This window comes from Pleurodeles waltl, chromosome 8 (genome assembly GCF_031143425.1).
Source record: "Pleurodeles waltl isolate 20211129_DDA chromosome 8, aPleWal1.hap1.20221129, whole genome shotgun sequence".
NCBI lineage: Eukaryota > Metazoa > Chordata > Amphibia > Caudata > Salamandridae > Pleurodeles > Pleurodeles waltl.
The window spans coordinates 808,884,450-808,904,700 of NC_090447.1; the positions used below are offsets into that span (position 1 = coordinate 808,884,450).

At 43.8% G+C, this 20,251-nt stretch overlaps 1 protein-coding gene across 1 annotated transcript in view; it reads left to right on the forward strand.

Moving 5' to 3' along the window:
• TMTC4 (transmembrane O-mannosyltransferase targeting cadherins 4) overlaps positions 1-20,251 on the forward strand; it is a 446,521-nt gene that overhangs the window by 83,965 nt on the left and 342,305 nt on the right. The window contains exon 4 of the mRNA XM_069205065.1: positions 5,099-5,315. Within this exon, the coding sequence (XP_069061166.1) occupies positions 5,099-5,315 (217 nt within the window). The remainder of the gene's footprint in view (positions 1-5,098; positions 5,316-20,251) is intronic.

Consider the following 20,251-nt stretch of genomic DNA (forward strand, 5'->3'; position numbering starts at 1 on the left):
CTCAGGTACACACAAGAAATTAGGTGTACCCCCAGAGCCAGGCCACAGATTGTTCATTCCAACTGAAGGTCCGGACTCCTCCTGCCTGGAAGACGCAGGCTTGGAGTCTGTCTTGGACATGACGAGCGGCTCCTTGGGAGAACTAGGTCCAGCAACCATATTCAAATATGTGAAGCGCACAAGTGGTCGGGAACCCGGCAGATGGTCAGAGATAAAAGCAAGGTTTTATCAGCTCCTGCATTAAAATTGAATTATTCAGCAATGCAGCCGTTGTACAGTGATTTACCTATTTTGCAACAGATCCCCGGGTCATCTGCTAATTTGATGGGGCCAACTGGAGAGCCGACACTGGAGCTAATTAACCAGTCTATTAGGAGTAGTGCAAGGGTGGGTGTGGGAGCTGTGGGGGTGGGAAGGAAGATTGAGTTAGTGGGGGCTCAGGATTATGAGGGGGAGGCGTTTGTAAGCACCAAGAGGGGGGAAGAAGGTTGAAAAGGTTATCAACTTTCGACATTATGGTTGGCAGGGGTGCAATATGAGTTTGCAGAGATGACAGAGGAAGCAGATCGATCAGGTCCTAGCACTAGTTTGCGGTGAGGGAATTATTTTATTAATTTTCTTTAAATGGTGCGAGACGATGAATATTTGTGGACTCAATGATCAAACAAAGAGATGAAATGCTGCAGAAGAGTTGAAAATACTTCGAGCAGATGTAATCTGTATTCAAGAAACCCATTTAGACGGGGGCAGGAAAAGACTTTTAGAAACTTTGGGCTATAATCTACTGGGGTATACTACACAGGGCACAAACAACTGGGGGTGGGAATATTGGCCCATAGGAGTGTTTGCAGGCTGGGCCGGAGCGCTCCGCTGATAAATACAGTAAATGTGTCATAGCCGAATGTATAGTTTGCCAAGGGAGTAGCTACTCTATGTTCCATCTATGGATCCAGTTAGGGCGAGCCTACTGTTTTGGATTAGTTGAATGTCAAGTTAGCGTTGTGGCCAACACCTAATTTAGCATGTGGGGACCTGAGTATAAACGTAGATAGTGGGCATGAGGGGGTTAGTAGATGGGCCTTACCAGGGCAGGAAACCCAGGGTATTCTGAACCCTTCAACATCTGAAGCTGAATCGGGGCCTTCTAAATATTTGGAAAAATCTGTAGGCCCCTGATCCTGGTTACACTTACTTCTCTGCTTTGCATGGGAAATATGTTTGGTTTGACTTCTTCTTCACCTCAGAGAACCTGATTAGCAGGATACAAATCGACAGTTATCCACGAGTCTTGTCTGATCATAACCTGCAGGTGATTAAAAGTTCTTCTTTGGGCAATAGAAGAGGTATATAGACATGGTCGTTTGACAGGGGGTTATTGTCTAACAAAGACTCTCTCCCCCATATGAAAGACCTGAATTTATGGTTAGAAGTAGAGGTAGCTCCCTGGCTGGCATAGTCGGGGATACTCTAGAGGTGGGTAAAAGGGCAGGGGGAGACCCCCTATTTCAGCCTTAACGATCAAAGGACCCTCTGTCAGTCTCGGAGAGATAAATGCAATGAACTCTCCGCTGTAGGGGCCCAGTTGAATGTGGAGTATGCTGAAGGGAGTGAATTTCAAGAAAGTTTGCATAAACTAGCTATAATTAAATTGCTGATCACTACAATTATGGCCGACAAGGCTGTCGAAAAATTCCCGGCTCGTAAAAAAGAGTGCCACAAGTATAGTGAAAGAGTAGGTCGACTGTTGCCACTTTGGACTAGACAAAAAACAGTCTGTAGCAAAATATTGGAAATTAGAGATCAGCACGACCAGCTTGTTAATACCCTGAGGCAATATTGGAAGTATTCAGTGAACTCTAAATGGAGTTATACCAAGCTGAAGGAGAGGGATGCATAAGCAGGGCATTCTTCTATATTTACATTTCATTGTGGGCAATAAAGTTATTCCAGATGACCAGGCTTCCCTGAATGCCGCTTTTTCCCAGAAGGAAGTAAGGGAAGCACTCAAAGCCCTACCTTCTGGCAAAGCAGCAGGCCCAGATAAAATCCCTATTGTGTTTTTAAAGTGTTTTTCTCTGTTTTAGCTCTGTTTTAGAAGAGGACTGGACTAGCATCTTATGTGGGGTGCAAAGTGGCCAACAGGCCTCCTTGTTTTCAGCAGCGACTAATATCATGGTCTTTGAGAAAAAAGGGAAATCTCCTTGCAAGCCCGTGTCATATAGACCCATCTTCCTTATGAATAGCGATGCTAAACTGTATTAAAAAATATTGGCTACCAGGCTAAGTCGGGTAACTGGTATATTAATATTTCCCAGACAACATGGCTTTATACCAGGCAGAGGCACCACTGATCACATTTAGAAGGGTTATAGCTTTATTTGATGGGGCCCATGTGAAAAAGTTCCTCATGGCCTTGGCACTTCTGGATGCTAAGAAGGCCTTTGATCGGATGGCATGGTATCATTTCTGGGCAGTGTTGAGATGGAATAAAATTGGGTCTGGGTATATCAGAGCTCTTCAAGTGGTCTACAAGAACCCAACAGCAAGGCTCCAAATCATTGGTGGGAAATCAGATTATTTTCAGATAAGGAGAGGCACATGGCAAGGGTGCCCATGTTCATCCTTATTGTTCGCTCTGTACATTGACTCTTTGATAAGGAAATTAGAAGCCAATGCCTTAATTAAACCAATGCTGACTCAGGGATTTACCACAAACATTTTGGCTTACACCAACTGTATTGCAATTGTGACACCCAACCCTAAAGCATCAATCTTCGATGCTTAAACTTTGGGAAGACCTCAAGCTACATTATGAACCAGAATAAGACACAGTTTGTAGTAAATGACCAGGTGAAATTTTAGGGCGGCCAGATTGTGGACCAGATGGTTTATCTGGGAGTCATCATGACCTCTAAGATCGATCAGATAGTGAAATTAAATTTGGCCCTTGTAATACAAAAAATAAAAATGGATCTTAAGATAATGAACAATCTTCATCTCACAATAATTGGTTGGTGTAATATTATTAAAATTATATTCTTGTGTAAGGTCCTTAACTTTTTCAGGACAATGCCTCTAGAGTTCTGGAAATATTGGCTCATAAAAATGTAGGAGATTTCCAGCAGTTAGATTTGGTCTTTGCAAAAGCCAGGAGGGCTTTAAAGCATATGGTGTTACCCAAAGAAGGAGGGTGCTGGGCCGTCCCAAATTTTAGGCTCTATATGTGGGCTTCCGTCTTGCAGTATATGAACTTTCAAGTGGGTGGTCAACAAAGTGGTACCTATGTGTCAGAAGTCACACCATCTATCTATGAACTTTTACTGGGAGAAGGGACTGAAGCCATCTTTCTCAAAATGGTCAATCCAAGCTACTAAAAAAAAGATGAAATTTAAGACTTACAGGCTGCTTTTAAGACATGGGGCAGTTAGGAAGTAGATTGGCATTGGGAGATTTAATTTCTACACCCCTTTGTGGAGGTCTCTTCTGATTCCACTGATATTCCATGATGCCTATTGTTCCAAGTGGGAAGCCAAAGGGCTAGTGAAATTAGGTGACCTCCTCGATGGAAAGGGAATGGTGTCATTTGGGGATCTACTAATTGACTTCGGCCATTAAAAGCGAGATTTAAAAAACTAAATCTACAGTTTAGGGATTTTCTATCTAGAAATTGTGGCAGACATTGGCTTCAACAAGATAACACTACTTGAACTCCTCTATAATACTGGGGGCTGCAGCATCAGTCACAATTATCAATGTCTGGTGGGGCTTATGCCCGATGACTTGGAGAAACTGGCAGACTATTGGACGTGAAGGGTAGGGGCCACGGCTGCTAGTTTCTTTGAGTCTTTAAAACTTGGTCACTCATTATTACTGTCTGCTCGACTGCAGTCACAACACTTTAAGACCCTCTTCAACTCGTATTACACTCTGGCCAAAATTGCAGGTTGGGGGAGGGAGACTGGCATTTCTTGCCCACAATGCCAAAGTTTAGGTGCTGATTTAGTGCATATGTTTTGCAGCTGTAGAGTCCTAGAGAGCCTTAAATGTGAGTTATCATGCTTCCTGTGGACTCTCCTGCACACAGAAGTTGTACTATCTCCTCAACCTATGACTTTGGTGTTAATGATAATGCAGGTGGGAATGAAGGGCAATATCTGGTGTTTATTGCCATGGTGGTGGTGCATATATGTATTTCCGCTGCTGGAATAACCGAGATCCGCCCTCTTTTCATCAGCAGCTAGCTAGGCTATTAGCCTTCCACCTAGAGAGCAGTCTATATCTCTAGAAGAGGAAGAAGGCCAAGAAGAAGGGGGAGAAAATGTGGGCTCCATTATAATTGTAGGCACGTGGCATGACTAGCCAGTATTAAAGGGTATTATTACCCTCTTGGGACACTCAAACTACACAATTAGACGAGAATTATTTAGATTGAAATGTAGCTAGGGGATTCACACTGCCACACCAGTAGGAGGAAGTTCCTATCGGCAGGCGGCTATAATATCCCTACGGATGTATCTTGTTGTCAGAGGCTGTGGTATGAATTACATGTAATGAGTCAAATGACGTCGATGAATTGTATTGGCTTTTTTTCTGATCAACTGTATATTTAAATCTCTATGGTTATTTTTTATTTTTTTTTTTTGTAACTGGAGAATGGTGTATGCTGACTCAGTGTTTATTTCCTCTTGTGGATCAAAAAAAAATATGTATAAAAAAATCTCCTGCATAGCAAATTCCTCCTACTCATTTTCCACTCCCACTTTCCCCGTGTCCTATTAGTAAGCCTACCCACTGGCACTTTAATGTGATCAGGCCCAACCGCTCTCATCCCTGTTGACCGTGCACCTACGATCTTCTTAGTAGCTCATCACTCTTTATCTCTCTTTCCAGGCCATCAGCCACCCTGGTCGGCCCTTTGTCTTTTCTTACCTCAAAATCAGTGGCCTGCCACAGAGCTGGCAGTCTTCATTTCTTTATTAAAATTCTCCTATACTGTCCAGAATACAGTAAATGTACTACATTTATCCTGATGCTAGTGATTATTCTTGACCACAGTCCATCCTGATATCAAACTTTCTCTGTTTCTGTTTCCCTGCAGGATTAATTATTTCTTTGCTGGAGGCTACCACCCTATGGGATTTCATGTTGTCAACATAATATTGCACAGTATTGTTTCTGTGTTGATGTTTGACGTCTTCTGTATATTATTCAATGGACTTTCATATCGCTATCGGGGCAGAAAGATATATCGTGCTCATAAGGCCTCCTTGCTAGCATCTTTGCTTTTTGCAGTGCACCCAGTTCATACTGAATGTGTAAGTATGTTACCTTTTCTACTTATGCCCAATGTAGTTCTAACCAGCACCAAGGATTCAGTTTAGAAGAGCCTGCATCACAGGCACCTGTAATCCTTTTGATTTTTGTGTTGTAGTTTAAAATTGTAGTGACTATCACTTTTATTTTGGCTCAAAGCTTAATTGGTGTTAGGAAAAACACATAAGACCTCAAAGAGCTCTCTGATTCCAAATAGCAGAACTTGATTCACCCTATCAGGTTTTGTGTAATTTTGCAATTGTAAGTTGCTTTTGTGATTTATCTTTTATTTACCACGTTGGCAGATTCATGACTAGGAGCACAACTGAGGGAAGTTTAGAGGAAAGCACTACAAAACAGAACACATACAATGGCATATGTTTGTTAGTGTTCACTATTAATAAGCAGATGCTTTCTGACCCTCAAAATGTACTTAAAATTACTCATGTAAATGTGTGTACCTGGTGGAAAAGAGAAGGGAATGCCACCATATTCCATAAGTAACTATGTGGAAGATTTTATCTGTTGGAGTTTTATTTCCCTATGGAGAGAACATTAAAAAATCAGTTGCTCCTTGAATGCATTACTCTCTCGCCTCATGCTATTGGCTTTATGGTGTATCATGCTGCATTCTGTTGAGTTCTTGCATTACAATTCACGTGGCACCATTTTGCATCTGAAAAGTACTCTTTCTACCACTGATCACACATAATATTTAATACTAACAGAGGAATCTTTGCTGTACCAATCATAAGTTAAGATAGTGGAATGGTGAAAGTTATTGCATTTAGGGTGCAGTGTACTCTTTAGGTGTGGATCAAATCCTACTCTGATGTGGATTTTTGATAGTAATTAAGATATTGCAGTCTGCTATATTATAATGCAATCATTTTAAAGTGTCTTGTTTAATCAGCTCTTACAGTCAAATTAGTTTTCAGTTTGTAAGTGAATAAACCTCTTGCTGTTTCATTTATGATGTACCTGTGATTGAGGAAGCCGCTTGCATGCGCTTATAGGAAGACTGTCAGCTGATTTGTTATCATTTATTTCCAGCAAAAATTAAGAAGGTTTTAGAGGTGGACTTGCTTGTAAGTGGAATACAAACTTTATTGAAATATCTCAACTCCATTATTGTAATGGCAGACAATTTTAATGCAAGACTGTTCTTCATTTGAACTGATGATCTATTGCAGGATTTGTTGGAACAATATAATATACAAGGGGCTGGGTTTCCTGTGAATCCTACCTTAAAACAGGCTAGAGTGCTTGGTAGATGGCTGGCAAAAACTGAATTAATTTGTCTGAATGGCTGTCTTGAAACTTAAGTCGTGCTGTACAAACCTTTCAATCTGGTCATCATGGCTGCACAATTGCTTATATGTATGTATTTTTTGGTATTTTTAACGATTTTAATGTATTGGACTGTAAAGGAAGTTACCATTGGGCTGCTGTGGCAACCCTAAATTTCTGGAAAGCACCAGTGTTTGAGAAAGTCCTACCCTTGGCCATATGTCTCCCTCAAAGACTCACAACATTCCTGGATTCCATACACCTCCAATATCTGGCCCTCCTATCAAGCATCAGAATGCATCGATAAAGATCCTGGGGTGTGTGAAGATGACATAATTTGCTGTAATGCCCTGATGGAAAATGTGCTTTCTCGCAAATGCGCTGAAGTAATTCTGTATTTCCCTATGATGAAGGTTTCAGTGAAGGCAGCACCACAAATGTGGCATGATTCAACATGTCAGAAATTAAAGAGCAACTTGCGGAGAGTTTCCCCAAAAATCCCTCACTCAGTGTTACGAAAATGAAGTTAATTGTCTAACAAACCATTATATGCAAGTTATTAGAGGTAAAAATTGAGTATTTTCATAGTCGCTGGAATGAAATGATAGAGGTACTTCAGGCAGGCGGTCAAAAACAATTTGGAAACTATTGACTACCGCTAGCAATTGCTACCCACGAGCGCTTCCATGTTTGGTTGGGGAGGACCCCTGGATAGCTTATGATAAGGGTCTGTATGTCACGCCAGCTACGCAGGTTGATCCTCAGACTCGTCCTGTTGAAGTTTTACAACTTGATTTGTTCTCAGTTAGAGACATTACATCCACAATTCTAATTGTAATTACATCTGTGAAGCTGAGTAGAGCTGGAGGGCCAAATAACATCCTATCAGTATTCATCATGTCCAACACTAACTGGTGGGCAAGAATTTTCTCGCATCTATTCAAGTGGATAGCCAAAACTGGGGTTTATCTTGACACATCAATTTTTTTAAAAGGTGATGAGAGCTGTTGAACAAACTATAGAATAATTAGCCTATTGGATATTTCTAGGAAAGATTTCTTGACATTTTTATTAAATCACCTTGAAAATGGGTTTTAGGCAATAGTCTTTTTCCGATTGAACAGGGCAGATTTCGGGAGGGTAATTCCATCTCAGATCACTGCTGCTGCTTTATGGATTTCTACCCAACTTTCTATATGGTGGAAAGAGGTCAGCTTTGCGATAACTTGAGAACTTGACATACACCCTATAAGCCCCTTTTTCTGATCCAGGCACGGCATACAGCAAATGGGCTAAGGTGGAATTGGGCAAGTGAAGGGTATGCCCAGACGTGGGTCCCTTGCTCACTGTGCCACTGTATTCAAGCTAGCCTAGCTGATGAAGGGTGATACCCTGAAACCGGTCCTAGGATGCTTGTTTCCGGTCCACAGAGGACCTGGCCTGGCAGTTCAGGCTGGACTGTTCCCACGAGGAACAGGGTCAAGACTGATTTGCATATGGCTGGGTCCAAACTGGGGTGGCATGGTGAACAAAAGAATGATGGATTAAACCCAGATCTGTGACTGGGGGTGAGTGTTTGAAAAGTTTCAACACTCCATCATCCTTTTGTGTTGCTCCAGTGTCACCAAGTCCTGAAGCAATAGGCGTTGCACTCCCCAGGTGGATGACAAGCTCTGGCCTCTCACCACCACCTTAGGGGCATCCCATTCCGTGGCTCGAATTAGTGCCTTTGTAGTGTTCAAAATAGTGCCCGATAAATGTCGAGAGGTCCTCCCAAAATGGAGGATCTATTAATGCCAGTCTGCAGCTTCCACATGGGAATACACTAGCACAGTCTACCCCATTGTAACTCCAATTGGAGGGGGCAATGATCAGATAAAGATCGAGCCAAATATTCTGTCCGTATCGCCATCTGTCGATTCTAGTGTGGAGGTCATGGACTGGGGAGTAAAATGAGATATGCCACATGTTTTGAAGCCCTCTCTTTGTGAGCCATGTCCTAAACAAGGGAGACCTTCACACTAGGCACCCTGCCCAGTTGCGGGTGAGACCGGTCAAGGCTAACATCAACCATACAATTAAAGTCCCCCCTCCCCTCTCACACGGGCCTTGGGATCACAGAAAAGAGCAATTGTAAGTATGTCCAAAAACCCATTGACATTAGAGTTAGGGGCATATGCTCCCAGCAGAGACAAGGGTGAGCTATCAAGTTGTCCCTCCAGCACCACATATCTACCCACCACACCCATGCTACAGCGCTCTACTACATAGGGAACCCCAGGGTGCACCCACAAAATCACTCCCCAGACTAATGCTGAGGTTGTTCTGCCATAAACCTGCTCACACCATTTAGATTTATTTTTCCGGAGTCCTACCTTTGTTAGTTGGGTTTCCTGCAATATGGCATAGTGCCTATTTCTGCACCTGAGGTAGGCATGAATTTCATAGCATTACCTCACACATTCCATGTTAGTATCAGGGGTATGGAATTCCTATCGCCCGACAACCGGGACATATTGTTTGGGGTCAAGGGCAACAAGTTTTCATGCTTATTTTGTCCGAGGGACAAGTGGGCCCAACCCCCAGCAGCACAAACCCTTTGGCTGCCAGTTTACAGAGAAGGGAACTGTCTGCAGTTTAGGTAATATGTGTGCCGACATGTTAATGCTGTTCAAACTTGTATTTATGGTTTATTAATGAGAAGCCTCCATTATTAGTGTGAGCGCTGTAAATAAACGTTTAAGGTCACACTGCACTACTGACAGTGGTTCCAGTTAAAAAAAAGTGTACACAGGTTTGAAAAGTTTAATGATATCGTGCTCCCAAATTGCTCTCTGATTAGATGCAAATGTTTGCAGAAGCTTGTAAGCAAGAGTGATGATTCTTTGCTTTCAAAATAAAATGTTCAGAAAAAACTGCAAGTAGGGAAAAAAGTTTTACTACCATGAAATTTTAGGTGCTATTTCTTTGAAGCGTCATTTAGTAAAATGTGTTGATGCATGCTAGTATTTCCAAAAAATATTCGTAATGGAAAATCAGTGTAACCATTTTCAACACGATTATGGGAAGCATGAAAGTAAACAAGCACTGGCAAAGCGAACTGATCTGACATTTTTTTGTCTCTCTTGATTTCGTCAATGCATGTCTTGTTTTGACATGGCTTTTGTAACACTTTATTGTTGTGGGAGCTGCCAGGCCCTCACCACTATAACAAACACTGGCAAAAAGACAAAAATGTTTTTGGTCTCAAAAAGTACACATTGCCACCAGTGGTGTAACAAAGGCCCAGTTTGCTCCTTAGCACAGCACCTGCAGTGAGTGAGTCTGGGGGTTCCATGTTCTTTGCAGGGGGGGCCCTCCAATTTTGTTACACCACTGATTGCCACAATAGTTCCTTGCACTGAACAAAACCACTTTGTGTGACAATATGCTCCTAGTAGAAGAGCAGAATGAGATTTCTCGCAGTAAAGCCAGCCGAGAGAGAGAGAGAAATAGTAGTTTAATAAAAACAAAATGTCAGACCTAATTAGAGACCCAATTTTTAAAGAAAGTCACAAAATTGCACTCATGGTATGTGTCTTTGAAATAGTGGCTTTCATGAATTCACAAGAACTTACAGAAGTAGACCAGGAAATCGTACTCCTAGAAAATATTTTGAACTGTATTTTAGCACAAGCAAATATGCATGTGTAGATTTGCTCATGTGAAAATCTAGCGTTTACAAGTTCACTTTCCCTCCAACCACTTTTTTCCCAACCCTGGAAGAACTTTTACTTCTGCCACTGTCAGGAGTAAATTTCCAACCTTTCTCATTATGGGAAAAAATTGGAGGAGAGCTGGTGGAAATTGTTAAAACATGCAAATTAGTAGGTTTGCAGACTCAAAGCCATTCCATCCCTGGAACTACTGCTTACTGCTGCCTCCAGCCCCACTATGTAGGTCTGCGCAATGATGGCAAAATTGCTGTAGTAGGGATTGAAATTGTAAGTGTGAAAGCATACTATAGTAGTAGACCTTGTATAATCAGTGAGGCTATTATCAGAGCTCTTACATAATGAGTTTGCTGCTATAATTTGTTGCCACACTGCATAGTACCAAAGGGACATGTTGATTTTTTTTACAGGACAAGTAGATTTAAGAAGCAACCTGTCCCATGGACAAGTAGATATTTTAATACATTCCACACCCCTGTAGTATCCTATAATGGGGAGCTACTGAGTTAATGTGTGTGCTCATTGCAAACAATATATATAAAGATGTCCATCATGCAAACATTTCCCCTTCATGGACATCCTCACCTTCCGCAGATCTGAGACAAACAACGATGTGCAGAAAAGTACTAATAACTCCCCCCTTTCCCCCAGGCAGGTGGTACTCTGACAACGTGCCAACTCTCTAAATAAATTAATTTGTGTAACCAGAACCATTTTTGGGGTCTATTTAGAAGTCCTTTGTGGGGTGCAGGATCTCTAGATACCATTCCCCACAGTGTCTGCCCTGGATAAATATCATCCATCCAGGTCTTGGTGCCATGTGCTGTATAGTGAGGATCTCTTGTGGACCGGTGGCCCAGTCCTCCGGCTACAGCGCCCGACACCCCAGTGTGACTCTGCAGGGACTTTCTGCAGGGCCGTCAGAGTCTTGTATCCGTGCCTCGCAGTCAGTCTGCCCATAAAGGAGGGGCCAGTCCCGTTCATCAACCAAACTGTACAGTGTGTGCCAGGGAACATGGTCCTAGCCATGAACATCAAATAAGCCAACAATGCAGGTGATACATCCGCTTCATAAGTCATTGACCGTGCGTAGGGTGATCAGCGGCCCTTTAGTGGTGTCCTCGGAAGATGAGGGGGCGCTCCCTGCCTCTGATGCAGAGTCATGAGGGTATTCCTCTCTGAGCATCATCAAGGGGTGTGCGGCGCATTAGGCGGCTTCCTGTATTGCCTTGGCCTGCCCCTCTGCTGCCTGGGTTTAGTGGGTTTTGCCCTGGAGAGTGGGCACTACTGTTGTTGAGGGATAGTAGTGAGCCACTCACCAGCCGTCTTGTCCTCAAGTAAGGGTTGGGCAAATCCCTTGACATGCAGCCATGTCCAAACATCATCCAGGGCAGCAAGTATATGGGTCTTCTTGCCATCAATGACCCTGCACTTCGCTGGAAACTGAAGTGCGTATTTAATGTTCAGTTCGCGAAGGTGCAATTTAACTTTGGTGTATGAATTCTGTTGTTGTTGTACCTCTGCCCTGAAGTCCGGGTAGGCAGTGATGGAGACATTTTTTAATTTCCTGGGCCCCTGGGCTCGAAAGAATTTGATGAGTAGGTCAGGTCGTAGTCTCGGTAAGTTAGCAGGTATGCAATAATTGGTCTCAGTGGGGCTCCCGTGGCGGCGGTCTGCCTGGCACCCTGTGCACCCATTCAACTGAGAAGAATTTCGGCACCATGCCCATCAGGATAGTATCCATCAGCCACTTTTTGATGAAGAGTTCCATATATGAGCCCTCTACTCGCTTGGGAAAGCCCAGGAAGCGGATTTTATTGCATCTGGACCGCCCTTCCACACCCTCGACCCTCTGACACTCCATTGCCACCTCTGCATTCAGGACTTTCATCTGTTCCTGTAGGCCGTGAACTGTAGGTCTCAAAGTACCTAGAGATGACTCTTTTTCTTCCACCCTGTCAGTCGCAGCCAGTTGACGGTGATCTGAACAAAGAAGGTTCACGCGTTGAGAAACAGCATCAATTTTTGTCTCTAATCGTGTTTTAGTGTCCATAATAGCTTGGAGGATCATTCAGACTGAGTAGAGTGTGCGTGCAAAGTGGTTTCCAGCTGCTGGAGAACACTCGCGGTGCAGTCTGCAGTCACTTGGGGGGTCCTGTGACACTTGATGCTTGGGCATATTAGCCTTAAGATTTTTTGGCTTTGCCATCTTCATGCTTGGACGAGAGTGTCCTCCATGCAGCAGAAGGTGTGGGGAGGAGGGTGGTTCCAGTGGACAACGCTACCAGTACAGTCTTAAAGCAGGCATTCCAACCACCACTGTACGCCCTCTGGGTATTCCGCGTATTACCTGTTATTGGAGTGGGTTTCTCAAAGTCAACCAGGCAACGCATCTGTCTTGGGGAGAGAGCTCTCTATGTAACATGCGTAGTCCACTGCAGCATGTCAATAGGTCCTCAGTTTCGACTACACCAGTCCCTCAGTACCATGTGTGATTGGCGTGTAGACAGTAAGTGGCCCCACACCTCCGTGTCCATAGGGGCTTCATATCCAGATCAGGGTCAGGCATTTCAAAATCCCATACAAGCTTACCCACAATCGGTTGCAGGAAGCAGGGACATCGGAGCCTCTCCTCACCAGGGCCACTCCTCAAGTATGGTGGCCCTCATGATCTACTTTGGTGTGGTGCATAAGCTACATGCAGCAGGCAGGCCCGCGTCATAGCGCCCCGCCCGTCAATCCAGCACTGCCACTCCCGCTGGGAACGTCAACACCTGTTTAGCCCCCAACACTGGCATCAGTGTGCCAGCCTGGGCACCACTCCCTCCGCACCGTTCTGGTCCGCACCGTCTCCTCGATCCAGAACAGGGAAGGCAGGACGAAGCTGACCTTGTATGTCCCACTTCACCCAGGCCTGCGCCATCTCGCCTCCTCCCACTAGGTCAGTAGGGGCTCATCCCCAAGCACAGAGTCAAGCCAGGATGTAGCCACGGTTGGCAGCCGCTCCACCTCACCGCACCATACAGGGGTTGGGGCAGGCACCTCCGTCTCTTCCTGTCGCCGCGCTGCAGGCACCGACATGCCGGCTGTGTACTTGTCGGGTAGACCTGGGTCCCCGGTCAGCAGTCCTCGTCACAGGCTTGCCCCATCAGCCAACACACAGCCTCCTCCTCCTTTGTAGCATTGTGAGTGAGCCGCTGCTCACAACCTGGTTGCTTCGACGTGGGGAAAGGACCAGGATCCACCGCAAGGATTATGGGGACCGGATGGGTGATATTTTCAAGGATATTTAACAGGCCAACACAAGCTCTCTACAAAGTGGCCGCCGTATTGGCCACGCCACTAAATAAGGTAACTTTAGGTGATTAGCTAACCAAATAAAAAAAAAAAAAAAAATAAAAGTTATGCTGGGATGAGATTCTCACTAGGCCAGAGTTCTGGTTAAAAGAATTAATTAAATTCAACCTTTTTCCCAGTTTACTGTGAACAATAGGAACATGGGTGCTGTTTCCAAACAAACATACTCTGAGGAAGTTGTACCAACAGTAGGATTTGAATTCTCGGTCAAATAAATTTAGTGTTAGCTTTACATTAAATACTGTAGACAATGTGGATCTTTTCCCATGTACTACAAATTTACCAGCTCCCATTCTGTGCATAGAATTTTTCAAAAGTCCGGTTTGGGTTTAATCTGACTTTTCCTAGACCAGAAATATACAAAATCCTGTGGGATAAAAATATTGTGTGTTAACATTTCTTAAATGTAAAATGCTCGATATGCCATGGTCTTTTTGATTGCGATTTTTATAAAATTGCTTGTGTTTTTAAAACCTTTTATTTTTAAAATATCAGGTATGGTCAAGATGAAAAGCTATCACACTTTTGGCTAATATGTATTTCTTTGATGTTGCAGTAGGGCTAGCACATTTTCTACTATCTATTATGTACAGAAGAGCAATCAACCATAATCTCTAAATTATAACTTAGGTTGGTCCATACAGTGTGATGTTCACAATTGTATCTGCATAATAATTTATTGATTTAGTATGTTTGTGTTCATTTTTGTACAAATAAACTTATCTTCATTACTACTACATATCTCATATGAAACCGATTTCTCCATAGGAATTTATTTTCCCTATGGAGAGAAAAGAAAAGAAAATCAGTTGCTCTTTGAAACACCTTTGCTGTATGCAGAATTGTACATCTGGTGCAAATATCACATACGTAAATGTTGTGTATTTGACTAGTTCTGGAAATGAACAGAATTCGCCCTTAGATTCTTTGTTAATGCTTTAAGCCTGAAATCTTCTCAAAATGCAGAAGCACATTTCTTCTGTGTTCCTCTTTCCCTTTTTATGTCTGGCTTGACAGTTGAACTGTTGCCATTACCTATTGGTATTTATACCTAGATTGGGCATTGGCTCCTCCCTAGAAGAGTGTTACTCTCTTGTCTCGTACTTTTGGCTGTTATGTTATAATTTAGCTTTCTGTAGTCTTGCATTACAATTCACATGGCATTATTTTGCATCTGACAAGTAATCTTTTTAGCACTGATCGTACATGCTATTTAATATTAACAGAGGAATCTTTGCTATTCCAATCCCAAGCTAATATAGCGGAATGGTGAAAGTCATTGCATTTAGGTTACAGTGTACGCTTTGTGCATATATCGAATCCTACTGAGGCGGATTTTCAATAGTAATTAAAATATTACCACATGCTATTTTATAAAGTAAGCATTTTGAAGTGTTCTCCATTCATCAGCTTTCATGGTCAAATTATGCTTCAATTTGTAGATAATTAAACCTCATGCTGATTCATATGTAACATACCCGCGATTAAGGGACATGTTTGCCTGTTTTATGGAAGACTATCAGATGGTTTGTTAACACTAATCTTCCCCGAAATAATGACGAAGGTTTTAGAGGTAGTATTCCTTTTAAATGGAATTAAATTTTGTTTTTGTGGCGATGAGGGTAAATAAGCATAATGAATTACAAGTGTTTGTGTGTGTGTGTGTGTGTGTGTGTGTGTGTATATATATATATATATATATATGGTTGAGTGTATATATATTTGTGTGTGTGTATATATATATATGTGTGTGTGTGTGTATATATATATATATATAGATATATATATATCTATATATATATATATATGCATTCAAATCAAAGGTTAGAGCGACGTTATAGTTAGGCTCACATTTTAAACATACAAAACCATAGAAATACACCTTTTATAGTTAGTCTGAAGTAACAACACCTCATGCGTAAGGTAAGTATAACTTGTGCCCCCAACATGTACATTTTTTCATCAAAAATGTTACTGCAAATATTACAGTGATATAAATGATCTTATCAAAGGTGTCATGAGTGTTGTAATTTGTGGGGTAATTAGCAGTGCATGGCAAGTGCGTGAGTTATAGTTACTTCAGAAAACTCTAACTAAATGACTCTGGATACACCTGTAGTCGAACCCTGAACTGTCAGTGTGAAAGTCTGTTACCTAACTCAAAGTGGTGAATTTCTATGGTTTTGTCCGTTTAAAATGTGAGCCTAACTATAACGTCCCTGTAACCTTTGGTTTTGAAGTGAATTGCTATGTTTTTTATTTCTGTTTCCTAACTTTAACACCCCTGTAACCTTTGTTTTTTTCAGTGAATTTCTATGGTAACGTATAGTAATTTTTATTACTATATGTTAGTCCAACCACCGCCGCACATGGCCTTCGGCCGGGCCCTGAGGCCACCCCCTATAAGCACCCAACCTTGCACCGTGCATGGCCTTCGCCCATGCATGGCAGAGTTGCCTGCAAGGCTTGGCCTGCAGCCAGACCCTACAGCCAACCCACCTAACCACCCAACCCCACACTGCACACAGCACCTTGGCGTCGGTGTCTGTGCAGGTCTGTGAGTGGCTGCATAAGGGTGTCAGTGTGTCTGTGAGAGTCTGAGTGGGTGTGTGAGTGGATGCGTGAGTTGGTCTGAGAGTGGTTGTGTGAGGGTCTGAGTGGGGCTGTGAGTGGGTGCACGATGGTTTGAGTGGGTCTGTGAGTGGGTGGGTGCGTGAGTGAGTGTGAGGGGCTGCGAGAGGGTCTAATTGGGTGTGTGAGTGGGAGAAAGAGATTGAAAGAGAGAGTGAGAGAGTGAGGGAGAGCGATAGTTTTTCAGACTTGGATGCATGATATACTTAGAGTGAGATATTGCTGCACAATTTGAAAAGAAGAATGTATTTTTCATTTATAAATAGTAAGATCATCTTTCAGTATGAGCCTTAAAGATTTGCAGGTGAAAAATATTAAAGGAGGAAAATGACTCTGGATACACCTTGGGTTGAACCCTGAACTGTCAGTGTGAAGGTCAATCAATCAGGGATTTGTAGAGCACAGTTATTCACTGGTGAGGGTCGCAATGTGCTGGGGAAGGTGGGGAGCGTAATGAGGATCAGTCGAAGAGCCAGGTCTTGAGGTCCTGCCTAAACTGAGACAGGGTAGGAGATTGCCTGAGGTGGATGGGGAGGGTGTTCCAGGTCTTAGCGGCGATGTGGGAGAAGGATCTTCCTCTGGCTGTGGATTTCCAGATGCGGGGGACCTTGGCGCGGGCCTGGTCGGCAGAGCGGAGTTGTCTGGCGGGAATGTAGGAGAGTCTGTGGTTGATGTTGGCTGGTCCTGCTTCGTGTAGGGCCTTGCAGGCGTAAGTCAGGAGCTTGAAGGGGTATTCTCTTGTCAATAGGCAGCCAGTGTAGGTCTCTTAGGAGGGTGGAGGTGGGGCTGTGTCGAGGGGAGTTCTTGATGAGACAGGCAGATGCGTTCTGGATGCTTTGTAGTCTTTTGGGTCTTGGCGGTGGTTCCGGCATAGAGAGCATTGCCGTTGTCGAGGCAGCTGCTGATAAGGGCCTGGGTGACTGTCCTTCTGGCTTCGGTGGGGATCCACTTGTCGATCTTTCGAAGCATGCATAGGGTGGGGAAGCAACCTGATGAGACTGCGCTCACCTGTCGGTCCATTGAGAGCGATGAGTCTAAGATGACGCCTAGGTGGGGGCGTTTCGGAGGGCATAGGGCCAGCAGGACTTGTTCCAGGTGGAGGGTGTGGATCGAAGGATGAGGACTTCTGTTTTGTCCAAGTTCAGTTTGAGGCAACTATTTTTCATCCAGGTGGCGACTCCTTTCATTCCTTTGTGGAAATTGTTTTTGGTGGTGGTTAGGTTGTTGGTGAGGGAGACTATCAGTTGGGTTTCGTTGGCGTAGGACACGATGTTGAGTGTGTGGCTTCTGACGATGGTGGCTAGTGGGGTCATGTAGAGGTTGAAGAGGGTGGGACTCTGCTAGAATCCTTGGGGGATGCCAAAGCTGATCTTGGAGGCTTCCGAGAGAAAGGGGGGGAGACCCTCTGTGTTCTGCTGGTGAGGAACAAGGAGAGCCATTGCAGTGCTGAGTCACGGATGCTGGCTTCGTGGATGCGGGTGGGTAGTGTGTTGTGAGAGACTGTGTCGAAGGCGGCAGAAAGGCCCAGGAGGATGAGGGTGACTGACGCGCCTCGGTCGAGGAGGGTGCAGATGTCGTCTGTGGCGGCGAGAAGGACAGTCTCGGTGCTATGGTTGCTTCTGAAATCTGACTGAGAGGAGTCCAGGATGTTGTTGCTTTATTTTATTTTATTTATTTTATTTTATTTAATGCGTTTTTATATAGCGCGGACTATACCCGAGGGTGTCAGAGCGCTTCACAATAGGCAAAGTAGAGATACAAGAGGAGAAGAATTACAAGTGAGCCTGTTACAAAAACAAACGTTACATTACATGAGGCAATAGTGAAAATTGTGCAAGTATCAAGAGCAAAAAAGTCCACGAGGTAGCAAACGATACGTTACGAAAGGAAAAAGTGACGTGTGCAGGTTACAAGAGCACATAAAGTACGAGTAAAGGTAAAAAAAATTGCAATAAATGGTAGACACTCAAAACACTCAAACAATAGTTCCGTTACATGAGGCAGTGGTGGCCGGTGTGCATGTATCAAAAATAAACAAGATATAAGAGGTAGCAAATGATACGTTGTAAAAGGAAAGGTGCCGTGTGCAAGATACAAAAGAGTACAAAATACAGGTAGAGGTATAAAACTGCACTAAATGGCAGACACTCAAAACACAAAAACACCCTGGGAAGGCACTTCTATAGGCGTGGAGAACAGAATTTCCTATAATGGAAGGACTTCCTTCAGGAAACAGAGAACTAGAATTAAATTTGGAAGTGTCTTTGAAGGAGGAGAGCTTTGAGGTCAGTTTTGAAGGCCTGGGAAGAGGTGGTGGTCCGAAGCTGAGGCGGAAGTGAGTTCCAGATTCTCACCTCGTTGCCTGAAAAGGATTGGGCCATCGATCTTTCCTTCTTGAAAATGGGAGGTTCAAGCAGTAACTTTTCTGCATTACGTGATGGTCTGGAGCCCCCAGAGAGTTTCAGTTTATTCACCAGGTAGCGAGGGGAGGAGGAGTGCAAGGCTTTGTGGGTGATACATGCAGTTTTGTAGATAGATCTTGCCTCTATGGGAAGCCAACAGAGGGTGGATAAAATGGGTGTGATGTGGTCGCTTCTTTTGGCCCCATATATGAAACGAGCTGCTGAATGGAGAATAGACTTCAGGGGGGAAAGGTGGGATTTGGGAAGGCCAGTAAGAAGAGAGTTGCAGTAGTCCAATCTGGAGAGAACCAGTGATTGGACCAGGGTTTTAAGGTCATGCTCCGGGAAGAAGCAACGAATCCCCCAAAGAAGGCGCAGTTGGTGTCGAGCAGACTTTGCAATGGAGTCGATGTGGGAGAGTAGATTGAGTTTTTTGTCGAGAGTGACACCAAGGGATTTTGCGCTCTCGACAATGATGGGCTTATTGTTCATTAGATTGATCTGATCCATCCATGTTTGCACTGGGGGATGAGAAAGTGAGGAGGAGAGGAGGAGGAATTCTGTTTTGGAGGGATTCAGGATCAGTTGATGAGTTACCATCCAGTTTTGAATGGAGTCGAGAGTAGAGCTAAGGAAGGAGAGATCGTGAGTGGAGGCCACCTTGAGGTAGATCTGAGTGTCATCCGCATATAGATGATAGTGGATCCCGGATTTACTCAGGAGATTTCCCAACGGTTCTAAATAGAGATTGAACAGTGTGGGCGCAAGTATGGAGCCTTGAGGAACACCTTGACTGACCGCTAAAGGAGCTGAAAGACTGTTCGCTATTTTGATCATTTGGGATCTATCAGAGAGGAAGGAGGCAAACCATTTGAGCACAGTGCCCTCCATGCCCATTCTCTGTTGAAGAGTGTTAAGGAGAGTGTTGTGATTGACAGTGTCAAAGGCTGCAGAAAGGTCGAGAAGAATTAGAAGACACGACTCCCCTGAATCGAGTATCCGCAGCACGTCATCAATCACTAGCAGCAGGGCTGTTTCAGTGCTGCAGTTTTGAATGAAGCCGGACTGGAAATTGTCAAGAAGATCATTTTCCTTGATATGGCGAGAGAGTTGTTTCGCTACACATTTTTCTGTGATTTTTGCAAGAAAGGGTAGGTTAGTGATGGGACGGTAATTGTTGAGGTCGTTCGCATCAGCAGTGGGTTTTTTAAGCAGAGGGGTGACCTGCCCAGTTTTGAAGGAAACAGGAAGGGAGCCTTGACTGAGGGAGAGGTTGACCAGAGTGGTCCAATAGGAAAGAGAATTAGTATAGAAGTCAATGGCAATGGCACTACGGATGGGGTCAAGAGAGTGGTTAGAGGGCTTTGTATCGAGGATGCATTTAAGGAGAGCATCGTCCGGAGATGGGGTCAAAGTTTTGCCAAATGGTTAAGGATTTGCGCTCCTCTGTAGGGGTAGGATGAATGACCTGATCTACAAGTGATTTTACTTTTTCGTCAAAGAATACAGCGAATTCCGCTGCTTTCTTTGTGGAATCTTCCAATT